At 32.8% G+C, this 17,407-nt stretch overlaps 11 protein-coding genes across 11 annotated transcripts; 6 read left to right on the top strand and 5 right to left on the bottom strand.

Annotated features, from left to right (window-relative positions):
* Positions 1 to 462: 462 nt before the first annotated feature.
* On the bottom strand, positions 463 to 469 carry EIN_380790 (Hypothetical protein; the record flags this gene model as incomplete). The annotated part of the gene is made up of 1 exon (XM_004258855.1): positions 463 to 469. A coding segment is annotated over one exon (7 nt), but the record flags the coding sequence as incomplete, so codon positions are not given.
* A 1,879-nt stretch (positions 470 to 2,348) lies between these two features.
* EIN_380780 (hypothetical protein) lies at positions 2,349 to 2,681 on the top strand (the record flags this gene model as incomplete). Its single annotated transcript, XM_004258854.1, has 1 exon — positions 2,349 to 2,681. One exon carries the CDS (start codon positions 2,349 to 2,351, stop codon positions 2,679 to 2,681), a length of 333 nt encoding a protein of 110 aa, XP_004258902.1.
* A 75-nt stretch (positions 2,682 to 2,756) lies between these two features.
* On the bottom strand, positions 2,757 to 3,602 carry EIN_380770 (hypothetical protein; the record flags this gene model as incomplete). The annotated part of the gene is made up of 1 exon (XM_004258853.1): positions 2,757 to 3,602. One exon carries the CDS (start codon positions 3,600 to 3,602, stop codon positions 2,757 to 2,759), a length of 846 nt encoding a protein of 281 aa, XP_004258901.1.
* Positions 3,603 to 3,819: 217 nt separating this feature from the next.
* On the bottom strand, positions 3,820 to 6,023 carry EIN_380760 (hypothetical protein; the record flags this gene model as incomplete). The annotated part of the gene is made up of 3 exons (XM_004258852.1): positions 3,820 to 4,262; positions 4,322 to 5,828; positions 5,886 to 6,023. The coding sequence occupies 3 exons, from the start codon at positions 6,021 to 6,023 to the stop codon at positions 3,820 to 3,822; spliced, it is 2,088 nt and encodes a 695-aa protein (XP_004258900.1).
* A 711-nt stretch (positions 6,024 to 6,734) lies between these two features.
* On the top strand, positions 6,735 to 7,357 carry EIN_380750 (hypothetical protein; the record flags this gene model as incomplete). The annotated part of the gene is made up of 2 exons (XM_004258851.1): positions 6,735 to 6,960; positions 7,011 to 7,357. The coding sequence occupies 2 exons, from the start codon at positions 6,735 to 6,737 to the stop codon at positions 7,355 to 7,357; spliced, it is 573 nt and encodes a 190-aa protein (XP_004258899.1).
* A 1,080-nt stretch (positions 7,358 to 8,437) lies between these two features.
* Positions 8,438 to 9,067, bottom strand: EIN_380740 (hypothetical protein; the record flags this gene model as incomplete). Its single annotated transcript, XM_004258850.1, has 1 exon — positions 8,438 to 9,067. One exon carries the CDS (start codon positions 9,065 to 9,067, stop codon positions 8,438 to 8,440), a length of 630 nt encoding a protein of 209 aa, XP_004258898.1.
* Positions 9,068 to 10,767: 1,700 nt separating this feature from the next.
* On the top strand, positions 10,768 to 11,448 carry EIN_380730 (hypothetical protein; the record flags this gene model as incomplete). Its single annotated transcript, XM_004258849.1, has 1 exon — positions 10,768 to 11,448. The coding sequence occupies one exon, from the start codon at positions 10,768 to 10,770 to the stop codon at positions 11,446 to 11,448; it is 681 nt and encodes a 226-aa protein (XP_004258897.1).
* Positions 11,449 to 11,578: 130 nt separating this feature from the next.
* EIN_380720 (Cleavage and polyadenylation specificity factor subunit, putative) lies at positions 11,579 to 12,367 on the bottom strand (the record flags this gene model as incomplete). The annotated part of the gene is made up of 1 exon (XM_004258848.1): positions 11,579 to 12,367. One exon carries the CDS (start codon positions 12,365 to 12,367, stop codon positions 11,579 to 11,581), a length of 789 nt encoding a protein of 262 aa, XP_004258896.1.
* Positions 12,368 to 12,600: 233 nt separating this feature from the next.
* Positions 12,601 to 14,379, top strand: EIN_380710 (hypothetical protein; the record flags this gene model as incomplete). Its single annotated transcript, XM_004258847.1, has 1 exon — positions 12,601 to 14,379. The coding sequence occupies one exon, from the start codon at positions 12,601 to 12,603 to the stop codon at positions 14,377 to 14,379; it is 1,779 nt and encodes a 592-aa protein (XP_004258895.1).
* Positions 14,380 to 14,805: 426 nt separating this feature from the next.
* On the top strand, positions 14,806 to 16,284 carry EIN_380700 (hypothetical protein; the record flags this gene model as incomplete). Its single annotated transcript, XM_004258846.1, has 1 exon — positions 14,806 to 16,284. One exon carries the CDS (start codon positions 14,806 to 14,808, stop codon positions 16,282 to 16,284), a length of 1,479 nt encoding a protein of 492 aa, XP_004258894.1.
* An 82-nt stretch (positions 16,285 to 16,366) lies between these two features.
* EIN_380690 (nuclear transcription factor Y subunit C-7, putative) lies at positions 16,367 to 17,011 on the top strand (the record flags this gene model as incomplete). The annotated part of the gene is made up of 1 exon (XM_004258845.1): positions 16,367 to 17,011. One exon carries the CDS (start codon positions 16,367 to 16,369, stop codon positions 17,009 to 17,011), a length of 645 nt encoding a protein of 214 aa, XP_004258893.1.
* Between the last annotated feature and the right edge of the window lie 396 nt (positions 17,012 to 17,407).

Below are 17,407 nucleotides of genomic sequence, written 5' to 3'. Positions count from 1 at the left end.
TATTGAGGTGGATTCAATAATTTGTATTATTATTTATAGTTTATTATATATTACAATTAATTATAAATAAAGTTGAATATTTTTGATTTTAATTTATTTACTATATTTATTATAATTGTTTAAACATTTATAAAATTAATTATTTGTTAATATTTTAATAAATAATTGTTAATTAAATGAACAATTATTATTATTATAATTATTATTAATAAATTTTAGGTTTTTTTAATTAACATAATATTTTGAATAACAAAAAAAAAATGATTTTTACGTGTTTTATTGATTACTATTTTTTAAATATCCTCATTCTAGATATTATTTGGTTATTATACATTTTTTAATAAAATATATTATTTAAATATAATATTTTTAATTATAATTAAAATTATAAAAAAGTTGAAGTTCACTGCACAATTTATTGAAATAAAAAGTCGGCTTTTTTACGATTTTTGAATTCTCAACTTAACATTTTTGTTCTTAATGCAAAAAAAGATATTATGTCACATCAATAATTAAATTATTAAATACTAATAGTTATAAATAATATAAAAATGATTAAAAAACAAGAAATGCTTTGATGAACACATTACTCCGTACCAGAGCGGCAAAATAACTAAAATACCCTTGTAGAATAAAAAAGAAATGACAAACTTTTAACTTATCAAAGACTGTCTATAAAAAGCATATAAAGAACTTAAAGGATCTCCTTCCCTCTATATTTCCCAGAATGACCGGGCAAGGTTTTAAACATCAAAAAAAGGAAAAAGGATATTTGCCATTTATATTTCATAAACGAACTTTAATTGACCTAAAGTCGGTTATACAAATAATAAAACTATAATAGATATAAAAAGTATTATAAATTATAATACGTTTTGAGTAGTGTAGTTTTGTTAACCACAAATGAAAAAGGCCCAAATGATGTCAAAAGTACGAGTGAAAAGGAATAAATTCAAAAGGTCTGATTTTAGAAATAAACAGAACGTTTTCAAAGATGTTGAAATGTGGAGTATTCTGGTCTTCATTTGAGGCAAAGAGCAAAAAATGAAAGTTTAAACTGAGAAATCTCATGAGTCGTCCATCACCATTGAAGAGATCAAAATGTTTTATGCTCTCCCCTTGTGTAGTTGAAGACCAAGGGACTCTTTGTCTCACACAAGATACTAATAAGGGTTACGACAATTTCATTTTCTCGTGCAAACTCCCCGAGTGCCAAGTCGACGTCAACGCGGAAAACGTAACTCAAATCCTCGATGAACCAGAAAGCATGTTTACCTTTGAAATGTGATTTCAACACCTTCCACCTTGTGTATTTTCAACCCATTTTTTATTCATTTCTGTTAATTCATCTCTATCATTCGTCGGTATAAGTTTTTTATTACATTTTACTATACTTATTTGATACAGTTTTATTCTTTACGAATTACGGCAACGATAATGTATTGTATCATTATAATTATTTAACTATTGTTTTTTGGTACATCGTGCTGAAATAAAATTCAATGAAAAGTCAAACCAAACCAATAATTGTGTTATTTGCCGAGAATAAAAAGTAAATCAAATTTATAGTTTTTTTATCTAATTAATTTTCTATTTTTTTTTTGTGATAAAAAAAGAGAAAAAAGGGTGAAAAGTTTGTTTGTTTTTTATTACTTCAAGAAATTTTCTCGTATGAAAATTCCACAAAAAAAAACTAATGAAGTTTTATTTGTTGGCACAATTGTTTTTATTATACCAAATTAGATATTAATTATAAAAATAACTAAAAACATTAGAAAAAAAATCATAATTAAAAAAACTAAAAAATCAATAAAAAAATCGAAATAATTATTTTCAAAAATTCGTCTGACTTTTTTTTGCTGCTTAACATCCCATTTTTTTACACATATAACAGCAAAAGAAAAATAATAGGGTTTGTAAGATTTTTCTCTTCACATTTTTTCCTGAAATTCACCACCAACATTTTCTGAGTAATCGTTTGATTTTTGTACTGAACGTTCGACGCGAGAGAAAAAGAAGTTGAGAACAATTCCCTTCAAAAAGCTTTTTTTACCTTCATTTTTTACTCGTAAAAATTCCGAACGAAACTTCGTTGTTTACACCAAAAACATGCGAATTGACGGGATATTTCGTTTTTAATGCGACCTTCCTTGACTTCCGAAAAGTTTTTTTTATTCATGAAATATCTTACCCATTTTTACTACAAAATAATAATTCAAATAACTATAAATAATAGTAAGTAAAGTAAGTAAAAGAAAGACTATTTAGAGAGTATAAAATACGACTCTGGATAAAGGCCTTTGGTGTCCTATTTAAATATCTGTCAACTGTTAATTTCACAAAGTCAAATGAGTGCCTTCACCCCAGTGAATAAAGAACTCTACAGTGTCATTGAGTCAATCATCATGAACGAATTTGTGGTGTCACGAACACCATCTTCTGAAGTATGCTGCAAGTCTCCAAAGCCAGTCAAAGTGATTCCAATGAAACTTAAAAGACGAGAAAAGAAGTACTGGTCACCTGAACAAAAGAAAATAGCCATTTCAAGAGCAAGTGTTTTAGGTCTTTCCAAAGCAACACGGATGCTCCAAAATGAGATGCCCAGTATTTTTGGTGATCTTTCACCATCGACTTTACAGTATTGGGTACAAAAACAAAGAACGGAACATAACATGTGTTAACGACTCTACACCCTTCATATTAAATTAATGTACTTTACTCGTTTTGTTTCAAAATTTAAACATCAAATAAATTGGTTATAAGAACTCCTTCACTAATTCAACAAACACTTGAAGACCATCGCCTTCCATGGAGTGGTTGTCAGCTACAGTTTTCATCGTAAAATTGGTATTTGACGCACATATTCTCTTCATTAAAAGTGCATACTCTTCCGATGAATATGGCACGTATTGATCTTGCGTAGCAAAAACTAACAACACGGGAATTTGAATACATTGGAAAATGTTACTGAACTCTTCATTAGTAATATCCGTCGAAAAAAAGTCCTCATATCCACCTTGTGCAAACAGCGAAATGAATCTCCTCTCCATTAACATGATGTTTTCTGCGTATTTCTCATTCGAGGCGTCAGTCAGTGAATTGACGTTTGGTAAGGAAGATAACTCTTTTTCACTCTTCGCATTGTACTTCTTCATCAAACGACCAACTTCTTCGTTAATCCCATGAAAAGTTCTTCCAAAGTCTCTGTCACTCACAGGACATTGTAACACGCATTTTACAACTGGATACTTCTTATCCAAAGACTGACGCAAACATGCTACAACATCTTGACACCCCGTCGAGTGTCCAATCAACACAATTCGCTCGACTTTTTGCTTCTTCTTTAAATCCTCAATGATCGCAGTGATATCCTCGACATCGTCGTCGATTGTATATATCCCAAATCCACATCCAGTACTTCTCAATTGTACAGTACACACCGTATACTTATTGCATAGGGTTCTCTGGATTTCTCGAAAGCAATTGTGATTAAATAAGTTGTGCATCAATCCACCAATTAGTAGCACAACACAAGAGCCATTTCCTTTTTTGAAGTACCCAACTTCAAATGTGACTTGAACAAGTATACCCTCGTCTTCCATACTTATAGTTTCAAAGTGTTTCAAGTTCTACTTCGTTTGTTTTTTGTACTATAAATAAGTTATTAAAAAACTAAAAACAAGAGTGTTTGAATAATCTATTATATCGGAACATACTCAATGTAAAAAACAATAATAATAAATGAAAGTGACTCAAATAGATTCCGTTATAAAACAGAGAGTCAATTTTATAAACAAATAACGTCAAAGCACATATTTATCAACAGTTAGAAACAAGCCCAGACACATTTTTACATTGCTGGTCAAAATAACTCCCACATATTCCACAAAAACTTTGTTGTTGTGTCGAAGCTCTACAATACCCACAAGAGTTCAAACTACACACGCCAGGATCAGAGTTCAATGCACAACTCTTAAAATACAGTGTAGGAAAATCAAGTAATACAATCCCATTGCATTCCAAGGACACTTTTACTTCCGAATCACTAAACCCCCCAGTCGGCTTTCCAGCTAACACGGGGACGGGTAAAGAAAAGAGTCTTTGTGACGTCTCAAAATGAAGTCCAGCGGGGAGATCTGGTTCCGTTGTTATAGAAGGACTAAAACAGTTCCACGACACCTTTGGCATTTCGACTTGTGTGACTTCTACGTTCTCTGTTATGTGGATGACGTACTTCGACTCATCACCAAAATCCTTTTTGCCTTCATAAAAAGCTATTATGTTATTATAATTTTATTATTATTATTATTATTAAACAAACGTTGGTAGATAGTACACAACACAAGACTTCCTATGGCACATGCTTGGAACACTAAGAGAACAATTAATGAGTATTGATAGGGGATCCCAAACCTCGACCCCCCTTTGTTAACAAAATAGCACACAACAAGCACCGCCATTGCAGCAATTATATACACAACAAATGCAAGAAAGACGTTACTTCCAATAAGTATTGAAAAGATGACCATTGTGAAAAACAACGAAAATGTGATGTACCACGTGATGTACTGTGACATCGTCCATTTAAAGTTTCTGTTCTGTTTGAGTGGGAAAAACGCTCTTTTTGACATCAAAAATTTGACTGCCTCCTTCCTGTTAATGAAGACGAAGATCCAAAGCGTCACGGAGAGGACGACAGACGCACACATCAAGAAGTACATTGACGGAAAGACTATTGGCAAGATGATCGACAAGATGGAGCTGAACAAACATGCGAATATCAAGAATGAGACGGGTCCGAAGATGTGCATAGTCTTAGACTTCCATTGCTCGAATTTAGAGCTTTCCTCCTTTTGCAAGTTCTTACAATCTGCTTCAAAGAGTAATTTCTCGAGTCTGTTAATAGCACTGTCAACACGAAGAGATACACCAGTCAACTCTTGATCGTTTTTCATCCCTTCTGCATTCCGATTGATCTCTTTTAAAGCTTCTACTAAGATGGGGATGACCCCAATGTAGTCGACACTCATATTCCCATCGCGATCCCGTTTGACCAAGTCGGGATAGATCGACTCGATTTCTTGCGCTACGAACCCATATTTTTTGTCGGTCGGATTGTTCTTGTACGCGTACGACACCCCGTCAAGGGATAATACTCCACTCAATGCAGAATGAATCTCTTCGATATCAGTTTTGGCACGGGCGTCCGACCGGACTAGAAATCCATTTTCAGCAAAGACCTCTCCTAAGACGTGTAACTGTCGCAAATTTTCATTGATCTTTTCGATCTTAACGAAATCCTCGAAGGAGTAGTGGCCCGTTTGTTGTTGTGACATTTCGACTTCTGGGATTGGGTGAGGCGGTTGTGGAAGAACATTTTGTCGTGTTGCGTTTTCGAAATTCTGTTGCATCTGCTGTTGTACGTTTTGTTGCATTCGCGTGATTTGTGTGTGTTGTGGACATTTTGGGCGGTCGAGAGGCGAATTTGGGGGAATTTGTGGTTCCATTTGAATGGCATATTCATTATTCATCTCATTGGAGTGGTCAAAGCCAATAACACTATTTGAAGAGGAATTGGTGTGAATGTGATTAATGTCGGAATTTTGGTCGGACGTGTTTTGCTCAAAAGCAAATGGAAAATTGTCGGGTTTGGGTTTCGTTTTTGGAGTGATTTTGTCGACCAATTTCACCATGTACGGCTCACATAATTGTTTTATTATTTCTTTTTGGGGCGAATCTTTGAAAGTTGTCAAAACTAAGTTGTGGGGATTATTCCCCGGTTTCCCAATTTCTGTTCTTAAATGACTGTCCCATATGTGGCTGGTTACCTTGTCATTAATTCAATGTTTTGAATTTATTTAATTATTACCGTTAAAAGAACAAACGTTGTATTTCGTTTTTGGAGGATCTGTGCAATGAGGGTATGTGCATTTCCAATTTTTCTTCCGAAAGCGCCGGGTTCTAGGAATGTCACTGGAAGATACCAAAACTAAATTACCAACACTAGGAACTTCGTTATTCATCAAGAATTTTTTTTTGATTTTTTGATTATTGAGTTTTGGGGGGTTTGTTCTTGGTCTATTTTAAGATGTGTTCTAATATGGTTATTCTTATTTGATTTAATTTATAAAATAATTCATTATCATTGTTTTGCAATTTCATTTTAGTTAAAAAACTAATGTGTATAACAATTTTCTTTTTTTAAAACAAATTTCCATGAAGTTTTTCTTGGTGAAAACTTGTTTTTATTGTAAACACACATAATAAAAAAATCATGTTTTTTTCATTTTTTTGAATAATGAAAAGTATCAAATTATAATATTATTTTTAATAAAATAATGATTAATTTAACTTGAAAGATCTGGTATCATTTTAATATTTCTAATTATTTTACAAAAATGTTTTATAAAACATTTTAACAATTTTTTATCCTATAAATAAAAAATAAACGCAAATAATGATTTTTAAAGATATAAAATAAATATAATAAAAAAATAATATTACTTAACTAAAATTAATGAATGAATTATTAATTATGATTTCTAATTAAACTTTATTATTTACGAGTAAAAACACATTTTTACTAAATTTTATAATTATTTTTATTAAACTTTTACCAATAAAAAATTTCAATATTTCACAAAAAGTCGAAACTTATTCGTCAAAAATGTAAATATAGTAATACTATAAATCAAATTAAATAATCAATTATAATTATCAAACTAAAAAATCTAATGGATCCTGAACAACACGAAATCCGATTCACATGCTATTGTACTCTTTGTAAAAAGTCACAGTTTTTCTCCGTTGCCAATCCAAAGATGAAAACAACGCGTCTCTCTATTCTTATCTTACGTTCGTTGCATTGTCTGAATCCACAAAAAGACTTTTTTTCATTGAAAACGGACATATACAACTTTATCACAGACCACTGGAACTTACTCGGGAAGTTAAAGCTATGTTTGTTATCACTGAGGTTGCCACATTTAATCACAACAAATAACTAATAGTCCAATCAGTGAATTGGAAGAAGAACATACTCGATGCATTTAATCATTGTTCACAAATTGAGAGCGGGTTAGAGTCGTCAAAGGGGAGAGGGTTTTATCGCCTGAAAAAGGAGGACGAGCAAGAAGACAAAGCGACAAAAGTGGAGTTGTTACGGGAACTCTACGAGAAGTATGACGAGCTTGAAGTGGAGGTGAGAAAGTCTCTTCATAAGTTGTGTTTGTATAACATCAAAAATGGTCTTCAGGAACTCGAGGGGAAACTTACACTTCTCGACGTCGTCGACAGACAGCTTGCTTTTACAAAACATATCGGAACAATGAGGTGCGAGTTGTGCAATTTGAGATAAAGTCAAGATGGGCTTTTGTGTATTTTGTGTGGATTGATGTTACTTTCTTTTAGTTTACTGTCTTTTATGGGTTGTTCTATTTAACGAGTTAATATTTATATTTTTTTGTTTATGTTATCATACAAATAATTAACGAGTTGGTCAATTTGAAGAAGAATAAATGTAAACTAAAAATGAATTAAAAAGTCGTTTTATATTCATTAACAAGTATAGTAATAATATCAAATTTCAATTTTAAAATTTTAGTTTTTGAATTGATGTTTAACATCAATAAAAATACACAAATATCAAATGGTTTTATTGATTATATAATTAAACTAAATATATTGTTTAATAGTCCATAAAAGATCATAAACCCATATAACCGTTGAATGTTATTTTACTGGGATGAGTGCATAAGAGTCTTGATTTTGATATTATAAACTCTAATTATAATTCAACAACTCATAAATATAACTTTCAAAATAAAATTAAATAATAATTATTTCATATCATTTTTATGTTTAAATTGTTCTAATTGTATAAAGGTTTTAATAATTAGAATAGTTAGAACTGTTGTTATACAGAACTAATAGAGTTTGTTGTAAAAAGTTGTCCCAGTCGCCGACGTTGTCCTTTTTATCGATTTATACACAAATAGTTGTTTAAAACCCCGGGAATTAAATAAAATTTGAAAAAAATGGAAAAAATTTGGGAAAAAAACTGAAACGACGATTTTTTTATATTTCGAACCTGATCCCGATATTTCCATTGACCAAAAAGCCCAGGACAACGTTTTCCGACTAACTCTATTTAGAATAATTTATTTGTAAAATAATTATATTCTAATAAATAACATTGAAAAACATTACAAATTTTTAGGTTTTAAAAATAATAAAAAGGTGTTTTTTTATTTAAACCACAAATTATACCTTTTTTGTTTAGTAAATTTAAAATAAACAAGTTATTAATAAACCAGTTTTGAAAATGACCTTTTTGATAATAACTGAATACCAATAAGATAGACGGTTTGTTGGCTTTTTCATTTCAGTTTCTGTTATTAAAAAGAAACTGTTTTGAAAATCAGTGATAAAATACAAATCACTTAAAGTTCTTTAAAAAGAGCCTCAAATCTCCTTGGTGTAACGTGAAGTTATTGCTCTTATCCATTACGGAAACTATCTTAGTATTAATAGCAGAACCAAAGTTTTCTATATCAACAGTATTATAAAGCAACGTATTTTTGAAATATATGGAGAGAAGAGTATCGTATTTGTCATTGTTTTTGCCAGTCGACTGTTTCACATTAAAAAGGTATCCGCTTAAGAACAGAAGGTCTGTTAAAGCATGCAGACATTCGGTAAATTTGAAATTGTCCATTCTCCTTACTGCAGTCTTTTCGGGGATGCCATTATTCATTTCTGCTAAAATTTTCTCCTCTCTCCTTCGCATAATTAATTCATCGAAATTTATTGTTTGTTGGTTGTTGAAAGTGATGCTTTTGATGTTTAAAAATTGAAGAGTTGAAGATGTCTTTTTTGGTGGTTTTGAAATTACAATTTCACTACTTTGGTTTAAAAGACCAAGTAAAATCGCTTGTTGTTCTGCTTGATAGTTTCGTAAAACTTTATACTTCGCATTTGAAAAACTTGTACCTTTTTCTTCCGAACTTCTTGTGTATAATTTCATATTTTGTTTGTTTGTATTGTATACCCTATTCCCAAGAGACATCTTTAAATAAGGAGTTCACTCAACCACCCTTATTATTAAAATGAACTGAAATAGTATTCTACGAGTATAATTCAGACTGGTTGTGTTTTAAAGAAAAAAAACATGCAAGAACAAAAGAAGCATATTTTATTATCCACGCATTTACCAAAATACTTAAAATGCATAAATAATATAACAAAACTATGTTTTCTAATTAGTATTATAATATTTAATATATTTTTTTTGAAGTTGTTGAAAACTAAAACTAAACAAACTCGGCATTTAAAAAGAAGTGGTGAATCTTAATATAATTTGTGTTAGTATCACATAATAATAAATATAATAATTTGGGTATTGATTATTAATTCTAAAGGACTAAAAAGTAATGATGAAATTGCTAAAAAAAATCTAAATTAAAACTCAAATCACAGTTAAGTAATCTATTTTTATAATAAAGCAATTTTTTGTTGATTCAAAAACAAAAATTCCAACATGGCTATTTTTGAGTAAATCCCATTTTGTTTGGGCGTCTAAGACTTTTTTAATTTGTCAACGAAGACACAATTTATTAAAAAATTGATTGGGAGATTATGAATTCTAGATGGTGATTGTCTCTTTTTATTGCTTTTATCAGTAGAATGAATAGTTGATATGTTTTAAATTGAAGATAATTAAATGAAAATTTTTTGAAAACAAATCAATTGTTTTCCTTCTTTATGTGATACAACTGTGTGTAAATAAATCAACTTTTTGTGTATTGTTAAAAAGTGTTCAACACTAATAACATTTTTGACAATGAAATCAATTAAAAATGATATATTGCTTTTTAAACATCAAGTTCAATTAAAAAGATTTCACCTACAATTAAATGAGTATAAAAATTGCCTAAGAAAGTTGAGACGGTTTAAATTTTCATTTATACAATACCATTAAGATGTTAAAAAGATATCCCTTTTCAAACTTCTTTTGATACATTATTTGTTAAAAATTATTATATCAATCAATTCTAAAACATAAAATGAATTTAAAATAAGCATCAAAAAAATATTTTTAATTTGTACTATGTTATTAAAGACCGTTATTTGAACATTAAAACCGTTTTGTGTGATGTTCTGAATCATGATTGAGGTAATATATAAAATATTTAAAATATTTAAATTGAAATTATATATTAACTCTCGTATTATTATAAACTCATGATAATATAAAAATTTTAATAACGATTTTTTTGTTTTAAATAAATAATGTTGTAATAATTATAGATTATCGTAACATCATTTAGATTATATAATAAACATATTGTTTTACAAAATGAAATTATTTTTTAATATTTCTAATTAATTATTATTATTTATTAACAAATAAATAATGAAAATTGATTATTTGTATTTATATGTAGAAGTAAATAAAAAAAGAAATATATTATTATTTATGTTATTTACATAATTTATTTTCGACTAATAAATAATTAATAAATTAATAATTAAATAATAACTTATCAAAATAATAATGATGCAATCTTAAAAAAAAATTTTGAAAATAAATCATTTACAAATTATCTTTCAATAATAAAATTAATAAAAAAAATATTAAAAATTTATAATAAAATACTAAATGTAGAAACTTTCATTAAAAAAAATGAATTTAAAAATATATAAATCATTCGATTATAACACAAAAAATACACTATAAAAGAGGAGTTAAAAGAACTTAAAAAATTAATGGAAAATTATTTGAATGAAGTTAAAGCACTTTGCGAAAGTGTTCAACCCGCCTTGGAAGATTATTCCAACAAACTTAATGCAGCAAATGAAGCATTTGTTCAAACTTTAAGCTCAATAGCAACTTCTTTGAAGTGTTTATCAGAAACATCATATGCTATATACAGTGCGAATAATACTGCGCATCAACCAGACAATTCACAAGAGATTGCGGCTCTCAAACAAGAAAATCAATCCCTTCGCACTCAGCTTGAAGAGTTAAAAACGGTAGTTTTATCACTCAAAGAAAACAAAGAAACTTCTATGAGGAGTAGCGCTGGTCATCAACACAGTCCTTCCGTCCCTCAATCGTATTCTTATACTCCAAAGTCAAGTATAGTTCCTACTATCCCCACTTATTCCAATCCAATGTCACAACCATCTACAACCATCCCTTATCAAGTACAACAACCTATCATAAACGTTGCCCAACCCAACACCAAATCTATTCCAACGACCAATCCCTTCACCAATCAACCACAACAAATTTCAAGTATGCAATTCACTCCAGGTGTTTTATCCGTCCCACAACAGCCGAGCATTTCCATCGAACCAAAAGTGGTCAACAAAATGCAACCAACTTCAACCATCAAATCATCGAACACTTCAAAACCACAAATTGGTAGTTTTGAACCAAACTAAGTTTATTTTTGTTTGAAATTCCTTAGTTGTGCAGATGACAAATAATAGAATAAAAGAACTAGAATTGTATTATAAAGAATATACTATCAAGTAATTAGTAATAAACTAGAATTATCAATCAGTTAAAAGTTCATCCATTAACTAGAATATATCTAGAGATTAAAGTTGGGATATTACAAAGGACCACATCGAAAAGGTCGGTGTTGTTGAGTAAGTCATAGAGTGGTAAGGAGTTCAAGGAGACCGAATCTAAGACCCCGAATTTACAGGACTCCTTCATGTGGATCATATACACTTTAATGATCTCTTTAGGAAGAGTGACGTGTGGAGGGATGTATGGGTATAAATACTTGTCGTAATTGATTCGATAGAACACGCCAAGTAACTCTCCGATGTCGTAGTGAATGCCATACTCGAGATTCAACTTGTCCCGCATTTTGCGCTTCAAACCCTCTACCGGGTCGTCCTCTCCCACTTTCAATTTCCCGCCTATTAATTGACTCTCTGCAGTCGCTGTTGATCCTTTGGAGGGTTGGAGTGTTAAAAGACATGGAAATCCCATGTTATTGACTAAGATGACGCCATAGACACAGACGCGTGAGACGTGGTTTTTCTCTACAAACTCGCGTAACACGTCCATTCGATGGTGTGATGACTGTAACTTGATTTTCGATGTGTCTGGTTGTGTGATAATCTTATAATTGGTGATCGGGTATATTTTAAGACGGGCCTCGCCAACTCTCGTCGGAAGCTCTTCTTTTTTCTCTACCACTTTCTCCTCTTTTTCTTCTTTCTTGTCCACTGGATTTTCAGAAATCATCGGTTGCGGGGTTTCCTCATCCATCGCAACTGCTTCTTGTGGGATTTGTGGTGCAGCCAAAGGCTCGGAAATTGTGTTGTTAGGCTTCACTTCTTCCATTGTAAATGATTTATTTCGAGTTCCTTTATCTGCGATGTTAAAATGTTATTTAAAATGTTTTTTTGATAGTAATAAAAATGTTATTAAAAATAAAAACTCATTTAATTTATAGTTTATTTAACTATATAATTATAACTATGCAATTCGTTGCAAATTGTCCATTATACGAATAACATATAACTTCTGAAGAATAAGGAAAAGATAACCCTATTTTTGAACATCAAAAACAGAAAATGGATAACGTGACAAGTAGCTCGATCTTCTTTCTTCAACAGCACAAAGAACAATTGAAGGCGCTGGGAATACCAAATAACCTTTTAACACTTTTGTTCCATAAATTGGACTCGGGAATTTTTGACGCCGGCGACTATTTTCAGTTCTGCGAAATACCTGATGAGTTCTTCCCAAAAAATGGGCGCAAAAACCCGTATGGACTTGTTTGTAAAAAGGAAGAGGGTTTGAAAATGAATAGCAACATATTTGTGATTGACCACGACTTTACAGCAAACAAAGAAGATATCATGCAGACGATTTCAACGGTTCCACAGTTGTTGGCGGAGTATGAAGAGAATTTTGGATTGAACACGGAAGGGAAAAGCCCACTTGAACGCATTGAGCAGTTTTATAAAGTCCAGTGGGAGTATAACTTCCCATTAAGATTATTAAACAAAGACACAAAAGAAGAGGAACTTGCGTGGTATTTAGTCGATAATGTTGGCAATTCGATTATTTATTCGAAAACAGGGAACTGCAAATTAGTGCCGTTTTTCTTTATGCCCCATGAAAAGTTCTACACTTTACTGTTTCCTATTAAAGACATTGAATACGCACATTTGATCACTTCAGACTACTTGTCACCACTCCAATTGTTGGAAGACTTTTATAATGTTATTCCACTGAGAAACAGATTTGCTGAAGCACACCACGAAGTCATTTCCTTTGTCGAGGAGAGAAAGTCACACGTCCCAAATCAAAGTGATGAACCTTACAATTTGGAACTCGTTCAACAAGAATATAAAACGGCGCCTTATCGTATTTTCACACATAACAATTTACTCAAAGAAAAAATGACAATAGACATCTTCAAGTTTGCAGAAGACATCGACAACGCAGACTTTTTGATGTTCGACAACACACTCGAGAACGAAGATTTCGAGACAATAAAAGGAACACACGCTTGGGTCAACCAAGTACAGGCACAGGACAAGTTCTTGTCGAGCGCAGAACTCACTTTAATCCTTCGAAAGTACTACGGCGAGAAGTTCGAAGAAATGCTCGAACCCACGTACGACTTGTCAAAGCCCGAAAGCTGTGCGTCGTACGTCGAGAAGTACTTTTTATCGGAAGAAGAAGGAAAACCAAATTATTGGGTAGTTCGCCCCGTGTTGAGAAAACACCAAAAATGCTTTGGACTCTTTGATGATATCACGCCCGTTATTAAAATTGGGAATAGTGTACCCGTCACGGTGTGTCAGTTGAGCCCAAAGCCTTTGCTTGTGAATAACAAGAAATTTGATTTCACTGTGACGATTCTGGTGAAGTACGACGAGATGTGGGAAAGTAAAAAGGTCGACGTGTACATGTGTGACAATTTTGTTGTCCGAGTTGCACAGAAAGAGTTTTCTATGAAGAACCTTTGGGACTACGAAGCACTTTTCACACAAATAAACTGTGGGAATGGTATCGTGAGTGTGGACTCCACAGAGTTTGAGGAAGTGTATAAAAAGGAACACGAAAAACTGTGTGGATGGAACGAATTGTTGCAGAGAATGAGAAACAACTTGGGTCACATTTTCAACGCTATGGTCAAGTCGAATGTATTGACACCTGAAGTAAGCTCCTGCGCACTGTACAGCGTTGATTTTGAGGTTGACGACCAATTCCACACACGGGCTAAAGAGTTTTATCTGCACACCGATTATTCTAAAGACATCGAAAGAGATGACCAGTTTTTGAACAACGTGTTCTCGACTGCCTTCTTGGAGTCTAAGGACTTCAAACAAGTTTATTGATTTTGACTTAAATTTTTTATTTTGGTTGTTTTTAAAAAGTTGAATTCTTTCCTTGCTTACAATTTGTTTATTGAAGACAGGACTGATATGTACATATGCCAAGTCTATTTATGGTGTAATCCATGTCATCATTAGACACTTTATGGTAATGTGTATAACTCACCAAAAAATATCTATTTTTACGATGTCCTCTACACATGCAGTTGTTGAATAGTATTTTTATTATAAAAATGGTAAAACACATTTAGAAAAATGTGACGTGCCAGTTTTTAAATGTGTTGTGAGTAACTGAAAAAGTTAGACGTTGTTGTCATGGGGACGCTGTTGTTATTATTTTTGTGTGCTGTTTTACGAGGACAGCTCTGTCACGAGGCACAAGAGGTCATACTCAATCCAGACGAGACGCGGGTGGTTATAAAAAGTCCAATGGTTCAAGCAACACCTCCAGTGCTGACGGGATGCAACGACCAATCGCTCTACTTTGCGAGGTGGTATCGACTGGTAAACAGAGAGAGGATTCCAATACAAGTCAATGTCACAATATTCCCACCAGCAGCTTTGCATGTCGTTGATTCATGCAACTTGAAGAAATGTTATATGAACTCAAAAAGTGACACAAATAAAGTCGTTGTTGATCCGACAAGCGAAAAGTATTTGGTGTACTTCTCAACCATTCCCCCACCCTCGTCCACACTCCATTTATTGTCGAGACGTGTACCAAAAATTGTTGTGGCCAGTCCAGTTGTACCCACCCCACAAGCGCAAACACGGATTGGAATCACCAAAATTCCAACAAGTGTGTTTTGTGGTTTAAATTGTAAAATTCAAGTCCCATCGTTCAACCAACATATTAAAATTGGGGAGTGCCAGAATAAAATTAAACAAATATCCGCTGTTTGCGACGACGCTCAACACCCACTAACCTTTTCATTGTGTAAAAACGGATACACAATTGCGTTGTTGTCCAAGAAGAGCGGCAAATGTTCTATTTCGTTGGTTTTGGACAAAGAAACGTCTGTCAGTCTGAGGAGGTACAAAGAAGAGACAAAGACAAAAGTCACTTCGAAATACTTTGAAGAGACGATTGCGCACAACCCCGGTCAAAAAAGTGATTTCAGGAACTATTCCATAGCAGCAAGACGGGGGGAGACTGTCCGAGTTTTCGCGTTCAACGAAAAGAACCAGCCGATTGCCCCAATCTTTAACAAAGATAATACAGACCAAATGAAGTGTGGGCCAAATGGTATATGCACGATGTACAAAGCCAAAAAGAAGCACGAGAAAGTGGACGTGTGTGTGCCGACGAAGAACTGTGGGACGTCTCGAATTGTTGTGACGGTGGTGAGGGGACCTTTCAAGTTGACAAAGATTACTCAAATGCCCAGGTTTCTTCGATTCAGAAGAGAGCAAACGCCGTTTTTCAAGCAATTCTTCCCAATGAGGCAGAGGAAGACAAGAGTGCTTGGCTTTAATGACCTTGGATTTCAACTCCCAAGTTTTGCGTTGTTCCGCACATTTGACGAGATTAGAAAGAAAATGATGAGAGAGTCGTTGAGATTCGACAAGGAGTTCTCTAACTTTGAGAATGAAAGGAAAAGTATTTTTGGCGAGATTGAGGACAAAAGGCCACAAATTGCACAGGACGCTCCGAAAAGAAACGTCAAAAACATTCCAAATGAGTCGGTCAAGATTGAAAAAACGCGGAACGAGCAGGCAGTTAAGCACAACGACCAAAACGTAATAAAGAAAGTGATTGAAAACACAGACACACGTACACAAGTTTTCAATGAGTACAAAGAAGGCGAGTCGAAACAGTACATCTTTATATCGATCGGCGCGGTGGTCTTTGTGTTGGTGGTAGGTGTAGTTGTGTTTATTTTCCGTCCGACTCGGTTGTTTTCATAAAATTGAGTTTTTATTATAACGAAATTAGAAAAAATACCAATTTTGAAAAAATAAAAATCAAAACGAAAAAACACAGAGAAAGATGCAATCGCCGTCCAAAACGCCCCTTTCTCCGCCGTTTTTAAAAGATGAACAATTGGACCAGTCAACTCTGTTAGAAAAAGACAATTACTATGACCCCCATTCGCGAAGTCAATCCGTTCAATATCAAATGGTCCAAAACTGTGGTCTTCCAAGGGAATCGGACTCGATGATCACTCCGTATAATTCCTATAATATGTATCAACCACAAGAACCTAAACGTGATGACTCACAGCTGTTTTCATATATTGTCGACCCCAAAGCTCGAATGCCCCCCTCTCAAAATTGGTATATCAACCCAACTCCTCTTGACCAAAAGGTTAAACCCAAAGTTAGGTGCGTTGGCGAGGATTTTTGGCAAAAGAGGATGTCCGAGTCAGAGAAGAGAGACTTTAAGAAGAAGCCTTTCCCACCCGCTCGTATTCGAAAACTCATGAAAATCGCAACAGACAAGAAACACGTCAAAACAGAGACCGTCGAATTGCTCTCAAGAGCTTGTGAACTGTTCATTATGGATTTGACTACACGTGCAAGTGTGGTCACTTCAGAGGCAAAGCGCAAAGTCATTAAAAAGGAGGACATCGTCGAGTCAATAACCGGCGATGAACAATTCGACTTTTTGTTCGATTTGCTCCCAAAAACATAATAAATAACATTTTTCATTTCGATATCCGTTTGATTGAAATGGAAATTAGTAATGGTTCTATAACAAAATTAAATAACAAAATTAAATAACAAAAATGAATAACAAAATTAAATAACAAAAATGAATAACAAAAATGAATAACAAAAATGAATAACAAAAATGAATAACATTTTTTATAGTGTAACAAGAGAAACTCGTGCGTTTGGAGTTGTTTGCACACGAGTGGCAGCATTAGTTTTAAATATAATATTTGAAGGGTATATAGTTTCATTGAAAAAGATGTCAGTGATTGAATACCGAGTAAGGTCGATGGTGACATTTCTAGAAGATATAGTTTTGTTTTCTTCATAAAAAGCAATTTTGGATGGGAAGTACCGTTGTATAAAAAGAAGAAAA

Source organism: Entamoeba invadens, assembly GCF_000330505.1.
Source record: "Entamoeba invadens IP1 unplaced genomic scaffold scaff_1105074725225, whole genome shotgun sequence".
In the NCBI taxonomy this organism is placed as follows: domain Eukaryota; phylum Evosea; order Mastigamoebida; family Endamoebidae; genus Entamoeba; species Entamoeba invadens.
Note: the sequence above shows the minus strand (reverse complement) of the source record. Positions and strands in the feature narration are given on the sequence as shown.